The 24,842-nt window shown below is 38.5% G+C and overlaps 1 protein-coding gene across 2 annotated transcripts in view; it reads left to right on the top strand.

Annotated features, from left to right (window-relative positions):
- LOC131042430 (succinate-semialdehyde dehydrogenase, mitochondrial) overlaps positions 1 to 24,842 on the top strand; it is a 290,490-nt gene that overhangs the window by 61,739 nt on the left and 203,909 nt on the right. For both annotated transcript variants that reach the window (XR_009105256.2, XM_057975696.2), the window contains exons 8-10: positions 5,613 to 5,723; positions 19,710 to 19,775; positions 19,918 to 19,995. Coding sequence is in view for 1 of the 2 variants with exons in the window: in XM_057975696.2 (XP_057831679.2) it covers positions 5,613 to 5,723; positions 19,710 to 19,775; positions 19,918 to 19,995 (255 nt within the window). In the remaining variant the exon portion in view is untranslated. The remainder of the gene's footprint in view (positions 1 to 5,612; positions 5,724 to 19,709; positions 19,776 to 19,917; positions 19,996 to 24,842) is intronic.

The following is a 24,842-nucleotide window of genomic DNA, read 5'->3' as shown; positions in this document are numbered from 1 at the left end:
CAGCAAGTGTATAAGATCCGGGCTTGACTGGGGTCAGTAGTTCCTGCCGTTCATCTCTATTTTGTATTAAGTCGTCGGAGTCGACTTCTTTTTTGGGGGGGATGATGTTATCGGGAATAATCATTATGTTATGTTGTTATGTTTATGTTGTCGTCGGTAATAATGAGTTACGGCGGTCAGTTAGTTAGCCGACGGGTAGGTAGTTGGAGTCGCGACGGTTGTGTCGCACCCCTTCGGCTGTCATATATTGTACCACCTCCGGGTGTTGGAAGACATGGAATGTTGACGACAGATTATAATATGAACATCTTTTGACATTAATGGAAAGCTACATCCTTTGTAATTGCATTGTGCATTGCTGTTTAGTTTCTGTATTCTTCCTGTTTACCCAGTGAGGTAAACACAAAATCAAAAGGAAAGAGAATTGTAAATGAAGGAGCTGCTGGAAAGAAACAAAAATCAGGGCCATCTCATTCCTCCATTAGTGCCACATCTAGAAATGTAAACAATACATCAATTCTTGAGGATAAACCATTAGGCGAAATGAAAATCCCTTCCCCAATTCATGAAGAAAGAATTGTGGAATCAATTCCATAGGAAGTTCAAGAACAACCATCTGCTCAAATACAGAGATAATAGAATTAGAAAATGATTAGATGGATATCCTTGATGGAGGATTCCACGAGGGAATGATTTCTGCTCTTCGGGGAGTTGAGGATAATCCAGGGGACGAAAATAATCAAGAGGAAGAAGGTATTGAGCAACTCACAATTCCTCATTGGTTAAAGGAGAGAATGCAAGTAAAAACACTTATGGAAGTTTAGCAAGAAGATGATACGACAGATTTCTTGGTCTGGAAGAAAACAACCAAGAGGTTTTTATTGATTCAAATCGACGAAGCAGATTGTTGTTCAGTTCAAATAGTGTGCCAAAAGTTGATAAGGCAAAAGAAGATATTACTCCTTGGAGTATGAAATAACAACTATAAACTTGGGCAGCCACCAAGGGGTAGGAAGTTGAGGAGTTGGATAATTCAATCACTTCCATCAAGGCAAGATTGGAGAAAGAAATAAGAAAGAAAGAAGAGTTCAAGAAAGAAAACGAGTAGTTGAACAAATATATCCAACACTTGATTAAACCCATTGATCAAGGAGATGCACCGGCTCCTCCACTCTTGACTCCTCCATAGGAAATAGTTGGAGACTTTGAAGAAGGGAAAGTGACAATTGGAATGACTAAAGTATGGATAGCAAACAACAGTAAGGAAGCTGTCACATTCGTGGAAAAATTGATGTTAGCATATGGGCAAACTTCTTCATTACTCTCTAGAATTCAGGATATGGCAGAAGTGTGGGAGGATCTTCAAGATATTCAGGACAAAGTAATCCCATGCTTAAAAGTGTTGAAAGGAATTCCCAAGCAAGAATTAATAGATGGATAGGTAATTGCAGCTGGGGATGTATATGATTTCAGCACATGGTATTGGGCATTAATAGCAAGAAATGAAGTTCTTGAAAAGGTAAAGGTTGACAGTGTCAAAATTGAGGAGCTGATTCAAGAAATTCAGAATAAGATTTTTCTTGTGGCTGCTGATGTACTTGGGAAGGAAACAATTCAAGAAAATGAAATGCACGTGGAAAATCTAAAAATCAAAGCTCAAGAGAATTTCTTCATTGTCACATGGCCAATCCTTAAACAAAATTTGACTAAGGCATCAAACTTCTTTTCCATGAGGGATGCCTTTCATAAATAGGAATTGGATTTGGAGAATGCTTTTGCCACCTATGCTGATGACTTGGACATGATGGAATTCAAGATAAAGATGCTGCCACATGTCATGATGGAAGAGGTTAATCCTCTTGTGTCCAGGTTCATCGAATATGATGCCACAGAAAGAGGATAAGGATGCATTCTTCTAGAAGAAAGTTCTCTGTGACACTTGTCTTTCTTTTATTTGCTCTTGTTGGATAACTATTGCAAGCCCTAGTTGGGATATTTATCTTTTAATCTCAGCCTTTGATCTATGTTTGATCTAGACATTTCATCTATTTTGAAAACTCTATATAAACCTCACTACTCTCATTTGTATGGGAGAGATTGGTGAAATTGTTGCTTAAGATTACTAAGATAATAAAGTTCATTTGCATTGCCTTGAATTTCTATGTTATCTTGTGGTTGCATGGTTTCATATTTTCTTCAACATAAAATAGAGTTTGCTCTATAAGTTGTTAAATGAATGCAAGATTTGATAGTAGTGGTTGGTGAAATCATTGCTCATATTTTTAATGAACAAATGATTTTTGTTCGTTGTGCAAAGTTAGCCTGAGCATATTCTGTGGATGTTTAGCTTCGACTTTGAATAAATATTGTTCATTTTGATGGTATTATTCATAGGATGAAAATTATAAGCACAACCCTTGAAGATTGCACCCACTTTGTCTAGTCGTTTAAGTTGGCGAACCAAAGCGTGGTTTGGATTTACCCAATCACCACCGTCTACTAAATTCTTAGGAATAGTATAGAATTCCTGAATCCTTTTCTTTTTTTATCTTTTTTTAAAGTCCAAAATCGAAAATCCAAAAAATAATAAAGAGTTCTCATAGCTGAAAATTTTCATTGTTAATGAAATTCTCAAGTTCCCCTTGGATTACTAGCATACACCACCAAACAAGCTATATCCAACACTAAAGTCGCTAGTTTGCAGTAAAAACATTGGAATTGCCATATGATCTTCTTTGTAGGCTTAGCATATGCGGTGAACAATTTAGAACATATAGATAGAACACTTAATGCAGAATAATAATACCATAGATATCAGATAAAACATAAGAGATGCTATTCCATTCATAATCATGTCTGTACAAGTTACCTCCGAGGTATATAAAGGTACCGAGGGGGTGCGAGTGCCAACCGTCGCACCGTAACTACCATCCCTCGGTTACCGAACTAATAAAGACAAATACAACTTAATTTACTAGTTTTATACAATATTGCCGTCAACAGATAGAGTGTCTTTTGGGCATCTTTATTCTGTGTTCGGTGTGTCATACAACACGCAAGAACATGTCCCACTTATGTTTTGGAGTCTAGGCTTTATTCATTGTATGCTTATTTGAATCCGCACCAATCCTTTAATTTTGAGTCTACACACAATCATGAAAATGCAATAACCCCCGATTAATGAATATATAGACCCTGGTACTTAAATTGTCAAACTCATGGATCATTGACCAATTAAAAATAATAAATCATTAATTATGAATTGTTATTTATAAATAATAATAATTGATAAACAATAAATTATTATCAAGTAAATAAATAATAAAGCATTGATCATAAATTGTTATTTAGAGATAAATAAAAAAATGACAAATAATACTTATTGTTATAAATCAAGTTTCTTTTAAATAAGAGTAACTAATGAATAAATAGAAAAATTAAATACTAAAATGTAAATTAAAGTTAAATAGGAAAATAAAATAAAAATAATAATAATAATAATAATAATAAAAGTAGTGAATGGAAAATAAAACAAATTGAAAGGCGTATAAACGCATAGAAGGGATATGCGTGTAAACCAAGGGACATGTCTAGGAGTCATGGCTGCCGAAGAAGCACCCCACGCGGCATATAAATGGTGCGTTTGGAAGACACGAAAAAGGGAGGACAGAGAAAGGAGAGGGCGGAGGAGTATAAGGAAGCGCGAACATAGAGGATTGACCACGCTGCAAGCAGTCACCGTCGGGTTCGGACGCCTGTGTAACCCCCGCGCACAGGCAAATAGGAAGGGCGGTGCCATTGCAACGCCTTGCCCCTGCACGATAGACGACAGAGAAAGAGACCCCAGTGCGGACGCCCAGAGCAGAGGGTATACGCAGTCTACGGGATCCATAGGTAATTTAGTGTTAATAAATTATTATATTTGAGATGTTTTTAATTTTAATGCAATGGTCTTACACATATACATATAGATAAGTTAAAACAAATTAAATACATTTTAAATGTTAATTTTTACAAAACCCTTAGCACTATTATAATAATGGCTAGTGCGAGATTATAATCCTAATTTTAAGATAAATTCAATATGAGGGATCAAAAGTTAGTGTTATATTGGGTTTGGTATTGAGTATACCCGACAAATATAACGAGCGTGATCCAGAGGGGGGATTCATAACGAAACCCTTAGAGACAATATATATATATTGTAGAGGTTAACCATATGCATATGTCAGAGATAGGGAAACTTGGATAGAGGTGGGATCTCTGCCAGGTTATGAGAGCATGGATGAGATTACTCATTAACAGGGATCCCATAGAGACCTTAGGCAGATATTACTTGGGTTGTCCTAACCAAGAAAGAATTCTCAATAGAGGGTTGGGTCAGTCAAGGTAAGATCAACCTAAGGAATGTTTCCATTTTGTATAGCAACCAATCAATGAGCATTTAATTGTTGAATAAGTAAAATAATAGATATATATATCTTTACTACTTGTATAAATAACACACATGTTTACTTATCATGCATATTCTTTTTAGAAGTACTAACGTTGATTTACAGGTCTTAAGCTTCAAATAGACAACTCCCTCCAGGGACATTACAGAAAAATCCTCTATTTTCAGTAGTGTTACAAGACTCTACGAGTCTTGGCAAGATTTGCATAGTCCAGAGGCGGGTCGCCCTTGCCGAGGTCCATGGCCTTTGGACTCAGACTTGCTCGAGTCTGGTCGAGTTTTGGCAGACTTGCCGAGTCTCGTGGGTCAGACTCTGCCGCGCAAGCAGAAAATAGTAAGTTAAAAAAAGTTAAAATATTAGTTTTAAATGAAAAAAAGGGTCTAGAGCACGAGGAGACCCATTGGAGGACCTCGAGGATGATGTGGATGAGGATATGGATGTCACTGAGCGTGAGCCTGAGCCTCGGACACAGGAAGAGATCATGGCTACAGAACATTCTAGGACCTATCTTAGATGCACACGTAGGACAGTTGCGGGGTTGACTGATATTGGCTCCTCTAAGCCTTAGACTTCTAGGCTCTAGTTGTTATGTTGAACTTGATATATGTTTTGAACTTTTGATGACATGGATTTCATAGTCCGTGAATTTTTTAGACATTTGACACTATCTATATTTCTAATGTGTTATTTAGTTTAGCTTATTTCCTTCAGTGCAAGCCTAAAATTTGCATTTATACTTATGTGATTGATGTAAACTTGTGTATGTGCTTCTATTTGATGAGATTATTGTGTCTTTAATGTTCATTTATTAAAAAATGCATGAAAGAAGTTTAAAATTGTTTCAAATCTTTGAATTTCTTGGGTTTATTTATTGTGAAATCTACAGGTAATTCAGACTGTAGATTTCATTGGTACATACTGAATTACCTGTGTGTGTTTGTGTGCGTGTGAGATTGCTTCAATGTTTTTCTAGGTAAAAGGAAAATAGACTAACAATTGAAATACAATGCTCAACAAATGCTGATGCTCTGGTTTCATTGTTTGATATTATGTTTAGAGAATATTTCAGAATTATTTATGTAACGAATATGTTTCTTGGCTTGTAATTCTTGAGAGGACATTATAATCTGCTTTACTATGTCCTCTTGTGATCTCCAGGTTGCCCCAGCTCTTGCTTGTGGTTGTACAGTTGTGGTCAAACCATCCGAGTTGACTCCTCTGACAGCGCTGGCAGCTGCTGAGCTTGCACTTCAAGCTGGAGTTCCATCAGTAAGATTTAAAAAATCTTCAGTTTTTTTTGTATTTGTTTAATGTTCCTATGATCAATAAGGCTTCAGTTAATGATTTCAGAATCCTAAATTTATGTTATGTAAAATTTCTTGTGCCATGAAACAAATTTTATGATGAAAAGTGCATTTCTATATTAAAATATACAAAAATAAGTTACACATATTCACATAAAGGACAGGTGGAACGGAATCACTTCCCCCAAAATTGATGCTAGAGTGATTAGGATTTATTCTTTTTCAATAACGTGAGGAAGTTTAAGGAAAATCTAACTTTTTTTTGGTTGGACTGCTTTATTTAACTTGGCAGCATTTGGTATGTTGATTTTAGTAGACATGGTGAAGCATTTTGTGGTTTCTTATGGCCATTTATTTAAGAGGGGAAAATATTCAACTAAGCTAGTGTTGATTGAAATGATTAGATATGCTGGGTGGTGAGAAGGAATGACATTATAAATGACTAGTTGCGTGAAGACAAATGATAAAACATAATAATAAAAGAATTCAGAATATTACTCATCATTTTGGAAGTATGATTGAATAGAGAATTTTTTACTAATATCATGACAGTAGATGGAAATACTAACTCGCTCATACGTCAGAATTTTAATTGGCACCTTTTTGTACAACACAAATAGAGCAACATGTAAGGGAAAACCTTTCTTTGAATTGGGAGGGAAAGCTCCCCTTTCAGAAGAGTGAAGGAAGTGATATGTTTCTTAACATCAAAATTTATAATAATGTAGAACTTGTGTAGATTTTAAGTATGCAATACAAACCTACAAACTTTTTTGTTCTTGGGCTAGGGCACAAGGTGATTCAACACTTCTGCAATAGACAAAATATTGTGTATTTTCTATTTATTGAGGAAAAATACTATAATAGCTAATTAATGCTCACATTTTTTAGCTACTTGCATAGATTGAAAATTATGAGAAACAATATTGGATTGAATAAAACATATATACATGTTGGTTAAAAATTTTGTACACCCGGGAGGATGTGCAAAATTGTGGTTTCAACCATAGCATGTGAGTATCTCTCCTAATTTAGGGAAGGCTCCCCCTTTACTACTAATACTAACTAAATACTTAATCAAATTTGGGTAAGACAACAACGTTTCCTCTTTTTTCAGAAAAGATTATATTCTTTTCTCTTCATAGAAAAGAAAACGACAATTTTTTAAGAGATAATAACAACAACGAAACCAAGAGAGGAAATGTAGTTTCCTGAAAGCACAAAGACTTCCGTTACCTTCTCCGGGACGGGAAAACAACAACTAAGAACAAAGTCTTTAGTTCCCACAATCCTATCTACCCTTTTAAGAATGATAAAATACAAACGATATGCAGCATATGGCAGCACAAAGTCTGCTAGTATGATGCACCTTCAAACCATTTTAAATGGGAATTACCACAAGCACAAAGTCTTGCAACGATTTTCAAATTTTAACCACTAACTAAACAAGTTCAATCTTCCATATTAGCAGCTCAAAGTCTGCAGATATTTAGAGTGAAGCTCTTCTTAACAACTTTCCACAACTTCAAGCAAATACAAAGAAATGTTCCAATATGACATAAGAACACAATGGACACAAAGTATGGCTTCAACACAAAGTCTGAAATTCCAAACTCTTTGATATTACTCGAGAGAAAACAATTTACAACTATAAAGCTCAAATTCTTTATGAATGCAAAATTTTGCAGAGTTTTCTTGCTTGCCAAAAAGATAAAAAATACATAGAGCACCCTCCTGTATATATAGGAGAGGGGCTAAGAGTAAAATGTGGGAAGTCTAGCTAACTAGGACCTTTTCCACAACTAACTAACTAATTGTGACTTATTCAAATTACAGTTCTATTGCTAACCAACTTGTAATTTGCTTACATGTAATTGCAATTTACAAAGTTACAAGTGAAAATTCACTTGCAATCATGAATCTTGACATTACATGTAATTTGTCGAAAACAAAATGCATAAACAAAATGTAAGTGTTAAAAGACACTTTTTATTCTTTTCCATCTGTGGCCATGAGGGACTTGAAACTGTTGATGGATTTTTGCAACTCATCAGGATCAGGACCCGTTGTATTCCTGGCAACTGCAACAGTCTTAATGATAACATTGAAATATCTTACTGTTGCCTCTCTGTGTTCCTCAAGAGTGGTTTGCATCTTATCAACGAACACTTGGTAATTCACGAACTTGTGAATCGAAGCTACAACAAACTGCTCTGATTCTAGTTCTAGGCGAAGGCTCGACACTAAGTCAACAAGTATCAAATTTTCAGTGAGCAACTCTCCATCATGGCTTAAAATCATGCAAGACATTTTGTCAAAACTAGAGAGGATATCCTACTCAGCTTCATCACTCATTTCAAGAGTGGCTTGCACATCTTTGATGACCAAGGACTTATTTGTCATAAGCTCTTCAAATTCTATGTATCTCTCCCTGCTTCAAATTACCATTTTTTACGTAGAATTTCCAGTTTGATTTGGTCCATCTCATGCTACATCTTCAAATCTTTCTCGACTGAAACTAGACTTTGGTTGAAAGTTTCTAAGGTTTGATTCAGCTTCAATTTTGCTGCTCTTACATTGCTCATTACATGCAATGCTTTCTTTACCACTTGAGTACTCTGATCAATCAACTGATCGACCCAAGAATCAACTGCCTTGGTCTTTTGAGCAACTTTCTCCAATTGCTTGATAGATTCTTCAGATGTGGAGGAGGTTAAAGGATCAACTTGTTCTGAAGAATTTGTGATCTTTTGGATCATCGTGATAAGATGTGAATTCTTCTCTTTGAGCTCGTTTTTATTTGCTAGTAACTCATCATAACTTTGGACCAGCAAAGCCACCGAATCCTAAGCATCATGCATGAGACCAGAATGTGTTTGTTTCCCAAGCTCTACCCTTGTGAGTCTGTAATCCGACAATTGCATTTCTTCTGGCGGTTTTTCAACTAGAGGCTCTGCCACTTCTACATATTTCATTTTGTTGCTATCTACCACCACCTGTGAGACTGTCTTCGCCTTCTTACTACCCCTTGGCTTAGGTCTCCTAAGCTGCTGAAAATCAAATATGTCGGGAGAGATCTCCTGCTTCTTCCTTTTGGGCGTGATTGAACTCAACCAAGGGGGTAGTTTTAATTTGTTCACATTTGAGATCGCAACCGTTGTTTGTGAAGAAACAGGTTCAGCATGTACCACAATTGTCACTCTAGGAGGAGTCTCTGTTTGGACAGCGACAAGCGTCTGTTCGGACAACAAATCATGACTAGCTTCTGTCATGAACTTATCAAAACTCATATCAGAAGTATCAACCTCAGGAAAAGATACACTGGACAAGATGGCATATGAGGGATTCACCTCGAAAACATTCTCCAAACCACCATGAGAGGTCTCAATAGGTACTTCCATGCTAGCACAAGCAGATGTGCTTAGTTTCACAGGGTCCACATGAACGGTGGAGAAAGAGTCCACTATCAATTAGAGACATGAGTACATCCAATGATAGTTGGGGAACAACTGTTTGAGGAGAATCTAAGCCTATAGAAGGGGGTGATCCTGCTATATTCTCCTCATGAATGTCATTCTCAACATTAATCACATGAATTTGCACCTGCGGTTTCTCCTTCCCTTTCAGTGACAATTTTGGTGGAGGAATAACCAAAGCCCTGTTGACTCTTAAGTTGATTCTAGTTCCAGAAGAGGAAGCACCTTTTTTGGACTTGATTTGACCTCAGATCTTTGCCCAATAGGTCCAGCTGAATCACCTTCCACTCCACCTTTAATCTTTATGATCTTGACATTATTGTTCTTCAGCCAAGCATTGCTGTTCGCAAGAATGGGTTGAATTTTGTCAAAGATAGAATCACACTCCTTTGACCATTGAGGAGAAGGAAGAGGAGCATTTGCAACTCTTTGTTCTATGTACTCTGGGTCAAGGACCTTCCCATCATCCACCATTCCTTCTAGGATCTTGGTCAAATCAAGATCTACTATCTGCTTTAGGGTAAGCCTGTTGTAATCCATTCTTCTGATATCTTCTTTAGTACAAAGATCAACCCATATATCTTCAAGGTGATGAACATGAGCGAATGCCCGCTTGATTTTGTCCTTCATCCCTCAATATTCAAATCTTTTCTCTCCTTGAACTTCCTCCATTTAATTTATTGAAGTTCGGTTTCCATTGCGTTGGCCCTTGCTGAGGTGGTCAAAGAATACTGACCAATCTGCAATGGATTATGAGAGGAAATATTGATACCTAGCTTGTGATTGGCAAGTTGTATTGCATGAACAACCATCAGCTGCTGGGCCAACTCCATCAGGATGATTTTGTCAGTAGGGTACCTAGGTAACATGTATGGTTGGCCCTCAAAGCATCCAACTCTCATATAAGTGAAAGTTGGGAATTGTAGAAATAAACACCCGTACTCATTCACTTTCCTCCAAGCTGCCTCAGAGACCCTTCTATTCTTGAGTGTTTTGTCAAAAAGGAACTTGAAATGGCCAAAGAATGCATCCCACACTCTTCTATAATGAATTTTGCTGGGCCTTAGAGTAAGTTGCTCATAGTACTTCCATACTGGCACCACCGACTTGTCACCCTTGGTAGAAAGACCGGGAAATTGTCTAAGTGACGCTGCGATGTACACCAAGTATGAATTCATGTAGAAAGTGAGGGTAGTGGGGACTTGTGACAACTGCTCACATAGGTTATCACTGAAAACTTTTCCCTGGAAAATGCGAGATTGCCCTTTCCTCATGATCACAATATGCTTGTACATCCAAATTTCAAACACGTTAGAGTGTCTCAAACCTATTATCCTACTGAGAAGAGTGATCATATCGCCAACTTCTTCAATGAAGTCACAACGATGCAACTTAGGCCATCTTGAAAACAAGTTCTGGGAGTGTTAAGCCATTTAGCATTGATGTGTCTAATGCAGTCTGACCTTCTCTGGTTGTAATACTCCAGAGCAATCTTCATAGTGATATTTGCATACACAGGAGCTGCAGGAAGTTTGAAGATCTTGTCAATGGTTTCTGCATCTAACCTGATTATGACGTTCCCCTCATCATCCCTGATTGTTCTAGTTTCCTTATCAAAATGAGAGGCACATGCAAGCACAAACTCAAGTTCCACGGCAGCCACTGGGAAAGAAGAGACCAAATGGATATGGCTGTTCAAGAGCAACTGTATGCCATGAGTTGGTGATCCCTCTATTCTTTCCAAGAACTCAAACATGTCAACATGTCCGATCTCTGTGTCTTAGATTTCATCAATGAGAGAAACCACCTGAGTGGGAGCAATCTCATTTTGGTTTTTATCGTACTTATACTTCATCTTCTTGTTTGAAGGTGATGCCGGCTCTTCTGTCATCGAACAAGAATTTGCAACATTGTGGTGAAAACTCAAAAGAGTAAGACATCTTCAGCAGCTATTGGGGGTTCCATTATGCCCAAACCTTTGAAAACCAATGCTCACACCAAGACTTGGGTGGGTTTTATCATGAACAACTTGAACTGACCCAAAGATGCTTTGTGGATAAGCTTGGACAGCGATAGGAAGAGGAATCGGATCTCGGGGAGTTGACTGCGAGCAAGGGAACCATCCCAACTCGCACTTGTAATCAGGTCCTCAAGAGCCGACTGCAAGTGTGAGTGTAAAGATTGAGAGCAAGTGGTGATGAATGCTTGTAGTTGGGTCTTGAAGGCCTGATTACAAGTAACCAAAATGCAATATAACTACTTGGAAAACATTTGAGTATTGAGAGATATGACTGTAAATGGAATATATTTGCCAAGTTGAGATGTAGTGATAAACTTCTACTTGCAGTCGGGTCTTGAAGACCCGATTGCAAGTGTGCAAAGAGGGTAGAATGATTCAATTTATACTTGTAGTCAGGTCTTGAAGACCTGACTGCAAGTAAAAGGTATTTGTAAAACGTAGTAAAGCTTGATAGCTCACCTTAGATCAACGGCTTTGGGGAGTTAATATGTAAACGAACCACTTGTAATCGGGTCTTGAAGACCTGACTACAAGTGAGTCTATTTGCATTGAGAACAGTAAGAATTGCATTTATGCAAGGAAGACCTGATAATCACTTTAAGTGAAATGGGGAAGAACTTGCTCATGAATAAGCTTGTAATTGGGTCTAAAAGACCCTATTTCAAGTAAGATACAACTTGCACTTTTAATATGTCAAACTTACAGCCGCATCTTGGTGATACAAATGTAAATCTTCACCAACACAATTTAGAAGGGAAAGAGACTTGCAATCGGGTCATCAATACCCGATTGCAAGAAACTTATTTGAAGCACAAGGATGAAACACAAGCCGTGAATCCCGACTTTAAATATGCACAAGGATGAATGGGAAGCACAATACACTTGGGTAAAAAACAAAAATGGTGTTTAAAGATGACATTCGCATGAAGAAAACCTACCACACAAAGCAATGGAAAACAAAAGACACAACTAAGCATCTTTGGAAGAATAGAGAATAAAATGCAGAAACACATACCTGAAAAAGATGAAAACCACCCACTCTCTGAGAAATAACTCCACAGAGACAAAAGAAAGCTAAGAACGAACTCCCCAAAGGCTCATATAAGTGACTTGCAAAGAGAATTCCTTTCATAACACAATCACTGCATCATTAATGCAATGAAGTGCATGATGCCCTTCATTGATGAGACTTGGAGATGAACCGAACTCTCAGGAACCCGACATAGGAGACAAGAAAGTGTTTTTTTTTTTGAACTTTGACTCACACACTTGTAATTAGGTTCTTAAAACCCGATAACAAGTAAGATACTTTAAAATATAAAAAGTGCATCATACATGTAATCGGGTCTTAAAGACCTGACCACATGTCTAGAAAGACATCAAAGTGATAAAAAACATCACTTTACTTGTAATCGGGTCTTCAAGACCCGATTACAAGTAAGTGAAATTACTTGCTAGCTTCCTCCCACTTGCAACTTAAGTCTCCAAACCCGAAATTGCTCTAAAAAGAAAAGGAAAGTCAACCAGAAAAGACCAAAACTTGAACAAGGAGGACCAAAACTCGCCCAAGCGACTAGACCTCACTCAAGACGAATTTTGACCTTGAAAAACGTGCATTAGAGAAGAAATAATATGAAATTCTTTGAGAAATTTCATAGGGGTTGCCTTCATTTTTGGATTCCAAAAATGAGGACAACAATACAAATAGCCATTAAGATTTGCTTATAAAGTTACATTTTTTCTTTTAATAAAATTACAATACAATGTTTCTAATAACTATTAAATTATACTTAACTCACAAAGATGATAAAAATTGCTAGAAATCTTTGAATAACATTTTCAGCAGCAAGTAGACATAAAAATTACTATTGAAAATTTAAGTGCAAATGACCTCATTTACAATGTTCACAAAATATTATATGAAACAAATAAAATGCTAACTAGAACTTTTAAGGTAGGAATAGTTTACTTGCACACAAAGCAAACCTATGATACAACTTTATCTAATTAGAAAAGCACTATAAAATCAGAAATAAAATTTTGATAACTATCTCTAGATATTAATTTGAAACTTCATATCTTGAAATAAAAGATCTAAAAATAGGATCCCAAGAATAGGAGAAACTCAAAAATCTTTAAAAGCACATCTGGTCGAAAAATAGCAGCAAGAAGAAGTAGCTATCCGGCTGTCATGTCCTATTCTAAAAAATAAGAGTTAATTCAAGACCTGTAGCCTATTTTTATTTCCATAGGCTAAGGGACAAAATCATAAAAATGGCGATTTAATGTTATTGTTGTTGGTTGTTTAAACGAGAAAATTATAAGGTTTATGTAATATTTTATTTTATAACAGTTTTTTGGTTAGAAATTAGGATCTTAGGATACTAATCATTATTAACAAGATTATAAAGTAAATGAAATGAGAATCATACATGCACAAATGTACACATTATGCAAGATATACAGGGGAAAACCATTTTGGGTAAAAAACCTCCTAAAGCATCATTTTATTAAAACACTTACAAATATAGTCTATCATAAAATTGCCAAGTAGCTGGATACTCCTTTGTCCCTCCCTAGGTGCGCGTATCCCTGTATCCGAAACATATACTTATCGGATACGACTGGGATACACGTCAGATACTGTACCCACTTGTGCCCGAAAAACCTTGATTTTCCAACCATGCCAGATACCATGTGATTTGATTTTTTAAAAATTTGACGTAAATCTTTATAATAATTTAAAAAACCTTCATTCATGCAATTTAAAAAAAAAATTGGTGCAAACAAAACCTACACGAAAAGAGAAAGACAAATGGAATTTTTTCTATTTCCGCAAACCATTTATTTGGGTTATCTTTCAGTGCAACTCTATTATTTTTGCATATTGTAAATCGTCAAATCAATTTATAATTATTTATGTAGCAACTATGTGTCTATATTACTTTTTGAGTAATTAAAGTCTCCTCTAATAACTTAGAAAATTGTGTTATGTATATGTGTATATGTTTTTTATGAATGTCGTATCCAGCTGTATCCATATTCGGGGTCTTAAAAAATGGCCATATCCGTATCCAATACTGTATCTGTGTCCATGCAACTTTGTAAAATAGACTTGAACTTGAGGATACTCCTCCAATACTTCCACATGGCCAATAATACCTCTTGTGCATAGTGATGTAACTCACTATAAATCTCCAAATTTACTCACCTCTCAAATGAGAGAGAACCTCCTTAAATATTGGAGGAAGGGTGACTTCTTCACTAGTCATACCTTTTAAATAACCCCAATTCAAAAATAATTAATAATCTAATAGTTATTAGATTATAATTATTTCAAATGGGATATACTTATAAATCATATAATCTATAAGGTTTTATAACCTTATATTAGAACATTATATATAAATGTTATGAGGATGTGACCCCTAATAACATTATGTTCTAACAGTTTTATTTGAACATTAGTTGGACAGGTAAATGTAATTGAGGGCATGAATGAGTATGCCTATAAATGCAAAGCAAGTTCTCAAGGCAAAGCATCTATCATCAGCATTTCAAATTCAAATCTTAAGATTAGAGCTCTCAAGGACGGAAACCCCTGGTTGGCTATTTCTAGAGGATGAGACCCCTCTTGGGAGGATCTCAGATGTTGGGATGGAAACCCCAGTTTTAATTGGGTGATTCTACACATGAATCACGATTGTGCTAGAATTGATTGTCATTTTCAAGCGAATCTGCATTTCTCCCTTTGCTATGCCTGTTCTCATCAGCCTTGTGAAGCAAGTTCATGACCATTGTTTTCCTGTGCTATTTCTGCTGTATGTGCTATTGTATGGTCAACAACATATATTGCAATTTTCATGATTAATGTTAAATATTTAGTGCCTCAATTGTTACTTTTGTTTTTTTGATTTATAGTCAACATCTATTATAGGCATCTCAAATTTGAATCTCAAAATTAAAGTTCTCAAGGAAGAAACTTTTGGCTGGCCATTTTAGAGGGGGATACCCCTCTTGGAAGGATCTTAGATAAGGGAATGAAAACCCCCATCTCTAATTGGGGGATTCTACACATGAATCATAATTGTGCCAGAAATGATCATCATTTGCAAGCAAATCTGCATTTGTCTCATTGCTACACCTGTTGTCATCAGCTTTGTGAAGCAAGTAAATGATCATTGTTTTGCTGAGCCATTTCTGCCGTACCCACTACTTTACAGTCAACAACTTATATTGCAATTTTTATGATTAATGTTCTATATTTGGCACCTCAATTGTTACTTCTGTTTGTTTTATATTCATTCTCCTGATTATTAGGTCACTGGATATTTGTTTTTGCTGTTCACTATTGTATTGGTTTTAGTACCTCCATTAATATTTGGGTGATGAAAATTAATAAGTTTTCCTTCAGTGACTTGCATATTCTATAACTGATCCAATCTAGCATCACCTTATGTTAGACAGCAATTGATAACTGAGATCTAGTTTACTGGTATCAGCAGCATATCCTTTCATTTCCAGTTTAGATATCACATCTTAGAACAAATTAAAATCACATGCTTACATCCCTATTGCAAACCAGCATTATTTTAGTAGTTTATATTCAGTATCAACTAAGATTCAGTCTGAAATTACATATCATTGTTCAACGTTAGCATGGGGTTTGAATTTCATATCTTATTATAATTCAGAAAATAAAAAAAAATCATATATTTCCTAAAAGTCCTAAAATCGGACATTACACCGATAATCCAACTCAATGGTCCTGGTACAAAAACGACAACTTGGATACTTGGAAGCAACTTATCAACTCTAGATTCATCAAGCACTACAACTGAATTCATCTGCACAATCTGTATTTGTAGTGTATATCCAACTTTTGACACTGATGCCTCCAATTTTTCTGATTATTCATGGCCTTGCTAGATGTCTACAGCAAATTTTGCTGATTCATACATGTTACTCACATGTGCACTTCCAGATTTGTCCTTCACTTATCGCTAAAATCTTCCTATACCTAACCTAAACCAACTATCATGCCATCCTCATCAAAATGATTACAAGGAATAGCTCTTCTATGCCAGTCAATTTGTTTTTCTGTCTATGCAAAATTAGAAATGGCCTCATCAACCATCCTCATATAAAATTTGTGTTGCCCTTTTCATGTTAAAGCCTGTTTTTCTTGTAACTTAGTTACTCTTAGGGTGTTGGTAGGCTTAAACTTTTCTACAATCTGTTCATAAATTGAAATATGACTAGCAACACTTCTTCCATTTTTATGATTTCGTATTTTATTTACTTTGCTTTGACTATCAAAGCAGATAACTTTCCCAACAGCCTAGTACCTTGCTGATATATCTTCTAAATCTATTGCTTAGTGTTTTTGTCATGTGCAACTAGTTGATCTGGTTGCCTCTACTCATTCACACTCTACAATTTGAAGCACGAATCCTATAGGGATAGGAATAGGCTGTAAGAGGTGAGCAATAAACCTTATGAGTTGTTTTGGTTTCAGCATTAAAGGTTGCCTTGTCTTCTCCGTCCTTGTGGACCTTGATTTTTTGTGGTGACTACTTCCAACATATTCACATCACTATGGGGTGTACTAACCCCCAAAGTCAGCATTGGCCATCAAAATATCTGTTGGAGCAATATCTTGTGGATTTTTCCCTTGTGGAGGAATAAGAGTCTCTATAAGCAATGACCATGTGTAGTCGTTATCATCCTACACTATCTCTTCAAGTTCTTTGGTGAGCTGATGCTAAAATGATGGAAGAGACTTTGGCAAAATTGATTTGATAAGAAGGTGATATTTTGCTTTTTTTGGTAACCATTGATTTCACCCTTTGTAGCTTCCTTTCTTTTATCTTGCATTCTTGGGGAATTTCTATTGCAGGAAGGGATATTAATGGTAGTGGGTAATCAGGGAAAAGAAATGGTATGAATGGGAGATAGTGGAATTCGGGAATGAGGCAGAGATGATCTGGGAGGAGGAAATGAGATTCCTGTTAGATGGATGGTAAAGCGACATCCATAAGTCTGTTAGTAGAACATTGTCTAATAGGTAATGGAGAAGGGGATGTAGAAGGAGGAGAATTAAGAGAAGGAAACATAGGAGTACAGGACATAATTTGTGCTCCAAGATTATGCTGAGTAATATTGGGAAATAGGAATAGTATTAATAGGAGATGGTGGAATTCGGGAATGAGGTGGAGATGAAATGGGAGGAGGAAATGAGATTCTTGTTATATGGATGGTAAAGCAACATCCATAAGTATGTTAGGAGAACACCGTCTAATAGGTAATGGATAAGGGGATGTATAAGGAGGAGAAGTAGGAGAAGGTAACATAGGAGTAGAGGACATAATTTGTGTTCCAAGACTATGCTGAGTAATAGGAAAAATACCAACACTCTTCATAGCAACTAACTTCAGCTTACCCTTTGCATATTCGTCATTTCACTCTATCCATGCTGTTTGGACTTTTGACACCCATTGCGAATTTCTGATGCACGCTAAATTCCAATCCTTGCCAAGTTTATGCTGCAGAATTTTCGACTTCTCATGCACATGTGCAACCCTAGTTGCACCTCAACTTTGATTCTCTTCCATTTGAGGAATGGTTAGTGCCTACTCCCCTGCATGTACATAGACGCCATTAATGTTCTCGTTGGAAAGTGATCCGGCTTGGGAGAAACACTCAAAAGCTTGTTGGTAGGCGTGGGTTCCTCAAAAGCGTGGATTGAAGTGCTAGGGCATGCATTTGTGAAGGACATGAAGCGTATCCACCATTGATAGATGACCTGCTTTGTCTAGACTACAAATTGGCACTTGAAGGTGTTCTCTCCATCCCATAGGGCTGTTCGACTGATCGAAAGGGGTAATTCACCCAGAGATGAACATGCTGACTGATATCATTTATTGACTTTCAAACACCCATGCAACCTCCACCCAGTCAAGTAGATTTGTAACTCGTGTAAAGGGATTGTCTTTGAGGCTTTCCTCTATAAATAGGAAGAATGAAGCCTTTATAATGGTTGGAAATTCAGTTGGGAATCAGTTATAAGAAACTCTTGGTTTCGATAAAATTATAGACATTTGCCCTGTTTTCTTTCTGGTTCTCCTCTGTTTCCAGAACATGGCTGCTATGTTTTGATGGATTCCTGCTGTTCACATGAATGTTAATCAATTTGTACAAGATTTTCATGAAATATTTTTAGCATTTCAGTCTGTGAGGGTTGATTGTATGTAACTTGCGCATGTACATGGTAGTTAATGAATCATCCCTTTTGTTGGTTAACCTCAGACTTCTGCACTGTTCTTGTTTGCATGGTTGAGTGTATGCTTGCTACACAGGGATTGGTTTCAAAGGGGAGATGATTTCTTCGTGCTGGAGCAAGCTTGTCATCCCTTCATAAGCAGCTCAGCCCTTTCTACTCAATCCCTTATCTTTCTTTTGCAATTTTTTTGGTACATGTGATTAGGGTAGGAGTGGTTTAAAACTGAAAACTTGCATCTTGTTGTCGTAAAGTTGAAATATCATATGTACAAGTGCAATAATTGCTGATTTATGAGCTATATTGTGATTTTTTAGAGCAATGAATGTTTGATGACTATGAAAAATAAATGCTATACTTAAGAGAACCGATCAGATGTGTAAAAGACCCCTTAAGCTTAGGTTTGACCCTGACCTTCGCAAAACTTACATAGGAAATTCTCACAAAGTCCCTTGTTTAATAGAAAATATTTCTTTCTTTAAGTCATCTAGTCACCAAGACTTGGTGCCCCAGAGACCTTGGGGAGATTCTCAATTTCCTTTCAAGAAAGGAATGAGCTCTGTGATTCTTGAGTAGTGGTCTCATGGCATTTTGAGATTGAACACCAAGCACCTGGAGCAATGTCGTTAGTGCATACTCTATAGTATGATGGTCCAGTTGGCAAGATTGATCACAATGAATTTTTCATCATATTGGTATATCCAAGGATATGGAAAAATTCTGTGGCTCTTAATCTTATGAAATTTTTATTTTACTAAATAGAAATGATGTGAACAAATGTGAATGTGATTGTGTGTTTGAAAAGGTTTTTCTGTGCACTTTATTCATGACATTATCTTGTGCATGAAGTTATAACGCTTATTACCATCCTCTTGCCTCTTGGCGTTTGTTTTTTCCAGAACTGTATATTCTTTTCCTTCTTAAAGTATAAAAGAAAAAGCATATTGCTATGTTTCTCAAGCATTTCTTGGCTCATAATAGAAAAAATCTGCTTTGAAGATATCAAAATGGATATTTTTCATATCACAAAATCCAAATATACAATAAGCTTTATAGTTGGTCTGATTAAACCAGTTCATCATCTAACAAAATCCAAATATACAATAAGCTTTAGAGTCTGTATTATTAAGTCAGTTCGTTAGGCTACTTATGCTATTAGCAATCGATTTTATGCAGGGTGTTCTAAACGTTGTCATGGGCAATGCTTCACAGATAGGAGACACGTTGCTTGCATCTTCTCAGGTTTATTTCTGTTTTCTTAGTGGAGCAAATTGGCTTTGAACAATAATAATTTCCTGTAGGAATTAGGTTATATGGATAATTTACTGTGTCATTTTGAATTTTGTTGAACATATTTCCTAGTATTGAGTCATTACACCTATAGGTGAAGAAAATATCATTTACTGGATCGACAGCAGTTGGAAAAAAGCTAATGGCTGCTGCTGCAGGAACTGTGAAAAAGGTATGTGAAATTTGCTCAAGAAGAAAATCACTTTCTGATTGTAATGCTTGTTTGATAAGCATGTTTTCTTTTGTGATTGTTTAGTCCTTAATGTATGGTTGGTGAATGAACAGATAACACAGTGTTTTCCACATGTACCAAATACTCATGTAACAGAACAGTCATACATCACAACATAAATAACAATGATACCAGTTAGACCAGAAGAGTTATATCTTTATTCAAATGTCTAGAATGTCCATACATAATCCCCCTGCCGAGGTTCCAACCAAACAATATATAGACCTGACGGTTGGTCAAGTTGCCAACCATCACTAACTCCCAACTACCCGACGGGAACCTCTCGGCGACAAACATAATCATAAACACAACATAACACACTTATAAATATTATTCTTACTAACATACGTTATTTACCCCTAACATTGGGGGATTATTCTTACTAACATACGTTATTTACCCCTAACATTAGCCCCCCCAAAAACGTAGTTGTCTTCCAGATGACTAAGACAAGAAAAGCTGAAATATATAAAACATAACTAGGACCGAGAAGAGGGAGGAGGCGTCCTTGTAGTGGCCACAGGAGGAGGTTGCTGTCCGGCATTAAGTTTCAGGTTCTTTTCTGCTAGCAGCTGCCGTTCCCGTGCTTTCTTTACCATGTGAGCAACTTTCAGTAGCTTTTTATCTTTTTGTTCTAGCTGTGAGGTGAGCTCTGCCACTTGGGCTGCTAGTGCTTGCGCCTCCTTCTCCTGTATGCTGCAACGGGCCTCATAGGTGGTCATCTTCATTTCCATCTCCTTCCTCAGGTTCCTTTCCACTGTAGCTAATTGTGCCTGCTTCTCGCCTTCCTTCTCTAGTGTTGTTATGTACATATGCTGAGCTTCTTGCTCCACCTGGTGCTGCCGCATCTGTAAGTACACATCCCGGAAGGCCCTCTCTATGTTGCAGAAGGTGGTGCCCAAGGTGCCTGTGCCTCCCACCAAGTGCCTGTAGGTCCAATTCTAAATCATCTCTGGTGTACTATGGTCCGACCACCCTTGCTGCTCGAAGTGGCGTGCGAACTCCTCTGTACACCCCATAGTCATGAAGTGACATAGCTATGCAGCGTCGGCTGAATTGCCGGCCTCCATTTGTCCAGTAAGCTGTGCCATGCTACGTGCAACATCGGAGAGCCCTTGTAGCTCTCCCAAGAATCGTCGGATTCAGCCAGCTGGATCACTCGGATCTGGTGGGGTGATGTGGAGTCCTGCGAGTGCTTCATCCGGTCCACTGCTCTGCTTGTCACTCCCTGGGTTCTGATGCTCTCGGTCAGCGGGTTTCCCTCTGTCCAGGTCTGAGATAGTAATATCTTTGTCTGGAGTCATGCGCACCTCAATGGCCATGTTATGCGGTGCGGGGGAGGGGGGAAGGTGCAGGGCGAGTGCGAATTGCCCTAGCCATCCATCCAGCGAAGCGTCTATATCTTTGTCCGTGAGAGTATCCAGTGCTGCCATTGCCTCCAAGTCACCCTTAATCATCCGTATATTCCCTGTCTCCTTCCCTTGTGGAGCCGTACTAGTACCTGCTGGGGTCGTACCAATATCTGATGAACATGTACCAGTGCATGTACTTGTTGGTACCGTACCAGTTCCTGCTAGGATCGTATCGGTACCTGCTCATGCTGGTACCATACCAGTACTTGCCAATGTTGTACAAGTACCTGTTGGTACCATACCGATATTTGCCGTACCAGTGTTTGCCATACCCATGTTTGTTGTACCCTCTGTGGTTTTTGTTGCAAGTACGACCAAGCTGATATGTGGTAGTGATACCTGTCATTGTGTTGGTTGTTCCCTTTCGTTGATTTTTCAGAATAACACCCCTACTGGTCGTACGTCTCCCATGGGGCTGGCCACTGCAAGCGCTTCCTGTGGTACCAAGTGTGCCGAGGATAGTTTCGAAGGTGTGAACTTTACCCTCATACTTTTCCATTGGGCCCGTAACCCTCCATGTTGTTCCTCCTCTTCCTGCTGCTGCGACTCTGTTTCCCCTTCCTCCTCTATAGCTGTGTCCTGCCAGATGGAACCCCTCATCACCACTTTCCTGCTCTTCAGTCTCTTCCACCTCCTGCTCCGAATCTTCTGCGCTACTGACATCTTTGACCTCAATGGATGTGTCCAGTTTCCTTCTCTTTTTGGTCGGCTGCGCGGTGTTACCTAGTGTGTCCAAATGGATATAGTCGTACATAGTGGGTTTATTCGGTTCCACCCGTCCGCGTGGTTCAAATGTTCCCCATATTTCTGGTGGTACTTGTAGGCGTACGACATCCAGGAATAAGCTGATAGCATGATGGCACATGTAGAACGTCTTGTGTTCTAGTCTTAGGAAATCATGGATTCGTTTTGCCAGGAGTTGCCCCCAATTGTACACCTTTCTGCATTTAATCCCATTCATTAATCCTATCATCCAGATAGCTATGTTGGATGCTCGGCTGGCTCCGGTAAGGTGACTTTTGACTAGGTCCATTAACATCCTCCATTCTCCTAGTGCGATAAACGCACGCTTCATTCCTCTGCCGTCGGCCCAGGCACTTTTCCATTGTTCCTCCGTGAGATCGTCTCTGCATACCAAATCCATCAACTATTTCTTTTTTTCCTTGGTGAGTTTTTTGGTTGGTTTGGCCGCGGATGCCCCTTTCTCGGGTATACCAAATACCCTCCTAAAATCCTCTGGTTTAAATGAAACTCGCACTGTGCACCCTTGAAACTGAATCATTGAAGCTCGTTCTTGTGGGTTGTATCCAGATACCATGGTACGCAGAACTGGTTCGAAATCCTTAATGCTGAATGTGGGCATTTGGATGGCATGGTTGACCTGGGCCTTCTTGAGAGAATCCTTTGTCACTTGGTCTGGAGGGGTTTCTTCCCACCAGGTACGACATTCGTTGCCGGTCACACTCTCAAATGCTACATTCTCCGCCGTGATTCCCTCTGAATCCTTCTGTACCTTTGGCCTATTCCTAGTTTTCTTGCTGCTGGTTGGCTCTATGGCAGTCATGGCTGCACTGCAACTACCTTGTTCTATTCTTCTTCCCTTGCCTCATCCTTGGTCATTATTATAACTGTCGGAAAGAGTGTCTCGCCAGTTTGTACGGCCCATTGTACCACCCACAGTTTTCTTGCCGTACAACTTCCCTAATGTGTTTTGCCAGACGACCCACTTGCTTCTTATATCTGCTTGCTGCCTGCTTGCACAGACTTTTGCATACTGGTCTTCATACGGTACTTGTTTTCCTGTTCGTACAACTTCCTTCTCCTTGCTGACTGTACGGTATGTGTTGAGCTCCATACGGAATTTGGTGCTGAGGTTGCCTGCCGTATGAGATACTCCGTCGACCTTGGTACCCATAGTACGGACCAAGTACGACCACCGTATGCCGCACACCTTCCCTCCATATGCTCCCCTTATACCATAGACCGTACGGTTTATTCGATAGGTGGCTTCTTCTTGTTGTGTCCGTACGCGTAGGTCGTATGTCGTACGGTATAGACACTGCTCTGCTTCTCGTGCACCGTACATCGTACGGGTTATGCAATAGTCCGTCTTCCTCTGGCGCGTTGGTATGTGTAGGCTGTATGCTGTACGGTGTAGACCTCCGATGCTCTTGCTTCCCTGCTCATGCAATCCGTACGCCATACGGACTTGTCACTACTTCTCTACCCGACTTTGCTTTCGTACAGTGTACTGGCTGTAGTTCCTTCCTCTGCTTAGCTGTACAGTTATCTGCCTCCGTCTTCTCAATTCCGCTTGGCTGTCGGGTTCACTTTGCTGCCTTCCCTGCTCTGTGCATAATGGGGTCTCTTGAGGGTTTTTATAATCACTTATCCTTGTCAGGGTTAGGGTTAGGTGCAAATGTTTTATTAACTTGATTTAAAATAAATGCCTTTATAGGAGTCGTAATTTTTCCCTAATGATTTTGCTTATATTTGCCTGGCATTCCAATTTTTTAATACTCGCCAACTCAGACTTTTTTCTTTCTCTCCGTATTTCTCTTCCTTACGCTTTAGGACCCCCTTTTTTAACAATCGTTTTACTTCCTTTATCTGACAAGGCTTTTTTAAATATCAGTCTCCGTACCTTTAATTTACCCAGGTATCCCTTGGTCAGGTTGTGCCTTCTAATTGGTCTTTTGGGGGCCATTGGCCAGTTTATTTCGTCTGCCCTTGCTGCTGAATGATCTTTCTACCTCCTTTGTTTTCTCCTTGTTGGCCAGATACCATGCTTCTTTTTCACCTTCTTCACCGTTCCTTTGTTCTTCGTCCTGTCTTCCTTCCATTTCTTGTTTGGTTCCTGTTCGGAGTCTTCACCCCCACTGTTGTTCCTCTTCACCCCTGAGGCATCGTTCGACGTCTTCATTCTTATCTCTGAGTTGTGCAACCACATACATACGTGTGGGAGTCTCCTATAACATTCTTGTGCACAACACGTCCCTACGTACTCCAGATCCCATATCTTGTCCACCAATGGAGCGGGTCCCACACCCTTGTATCGACTGTCAATGTAGCGATCCTCGTATTGTTGGTACCATTTTACTCTCTCTCCGTCAACCTCCGGTGGTCCAGCGGGGTTAGGGATTACTCAGTACAATGAATTGGATCCGTCTTCTATCTCGCTTGTCTCGGAAGTGATGACAAATAGATCTTATGTTTTCAACACCATTTTTAAACAGGGACCTAGGGTTGCCCCATATACCTCTAAGTCGAGCTCCTTCTCCAGGTCCACCGGTTCCTCCTCTTTATTTGTGTTCTCTGCTCTCCTCCGGGCTTCTGCTTCTTCATCAATATCATATGCTACGTATGCTTCCCGAA

The sequence above is a fragment of the Cryptomeria japonica genome, chromosome 1, assembly GCF_030272615.1.
Source record: "Cryptomeria japonica chromosome 1, Sugi_1.0, whole genome shotgun sequence".
Classification (NCBI taxonomy): domain Eukaryota; kingdom Viridiplantae; phylum Streptophyta; class Pinopsida; order Cupressales; family Cupressaceae; genus Cryptomeria; species Cryptomeria japonica.
This window is presented reverse-complemented; position numbering and strand designations above follow the sequence as displayed.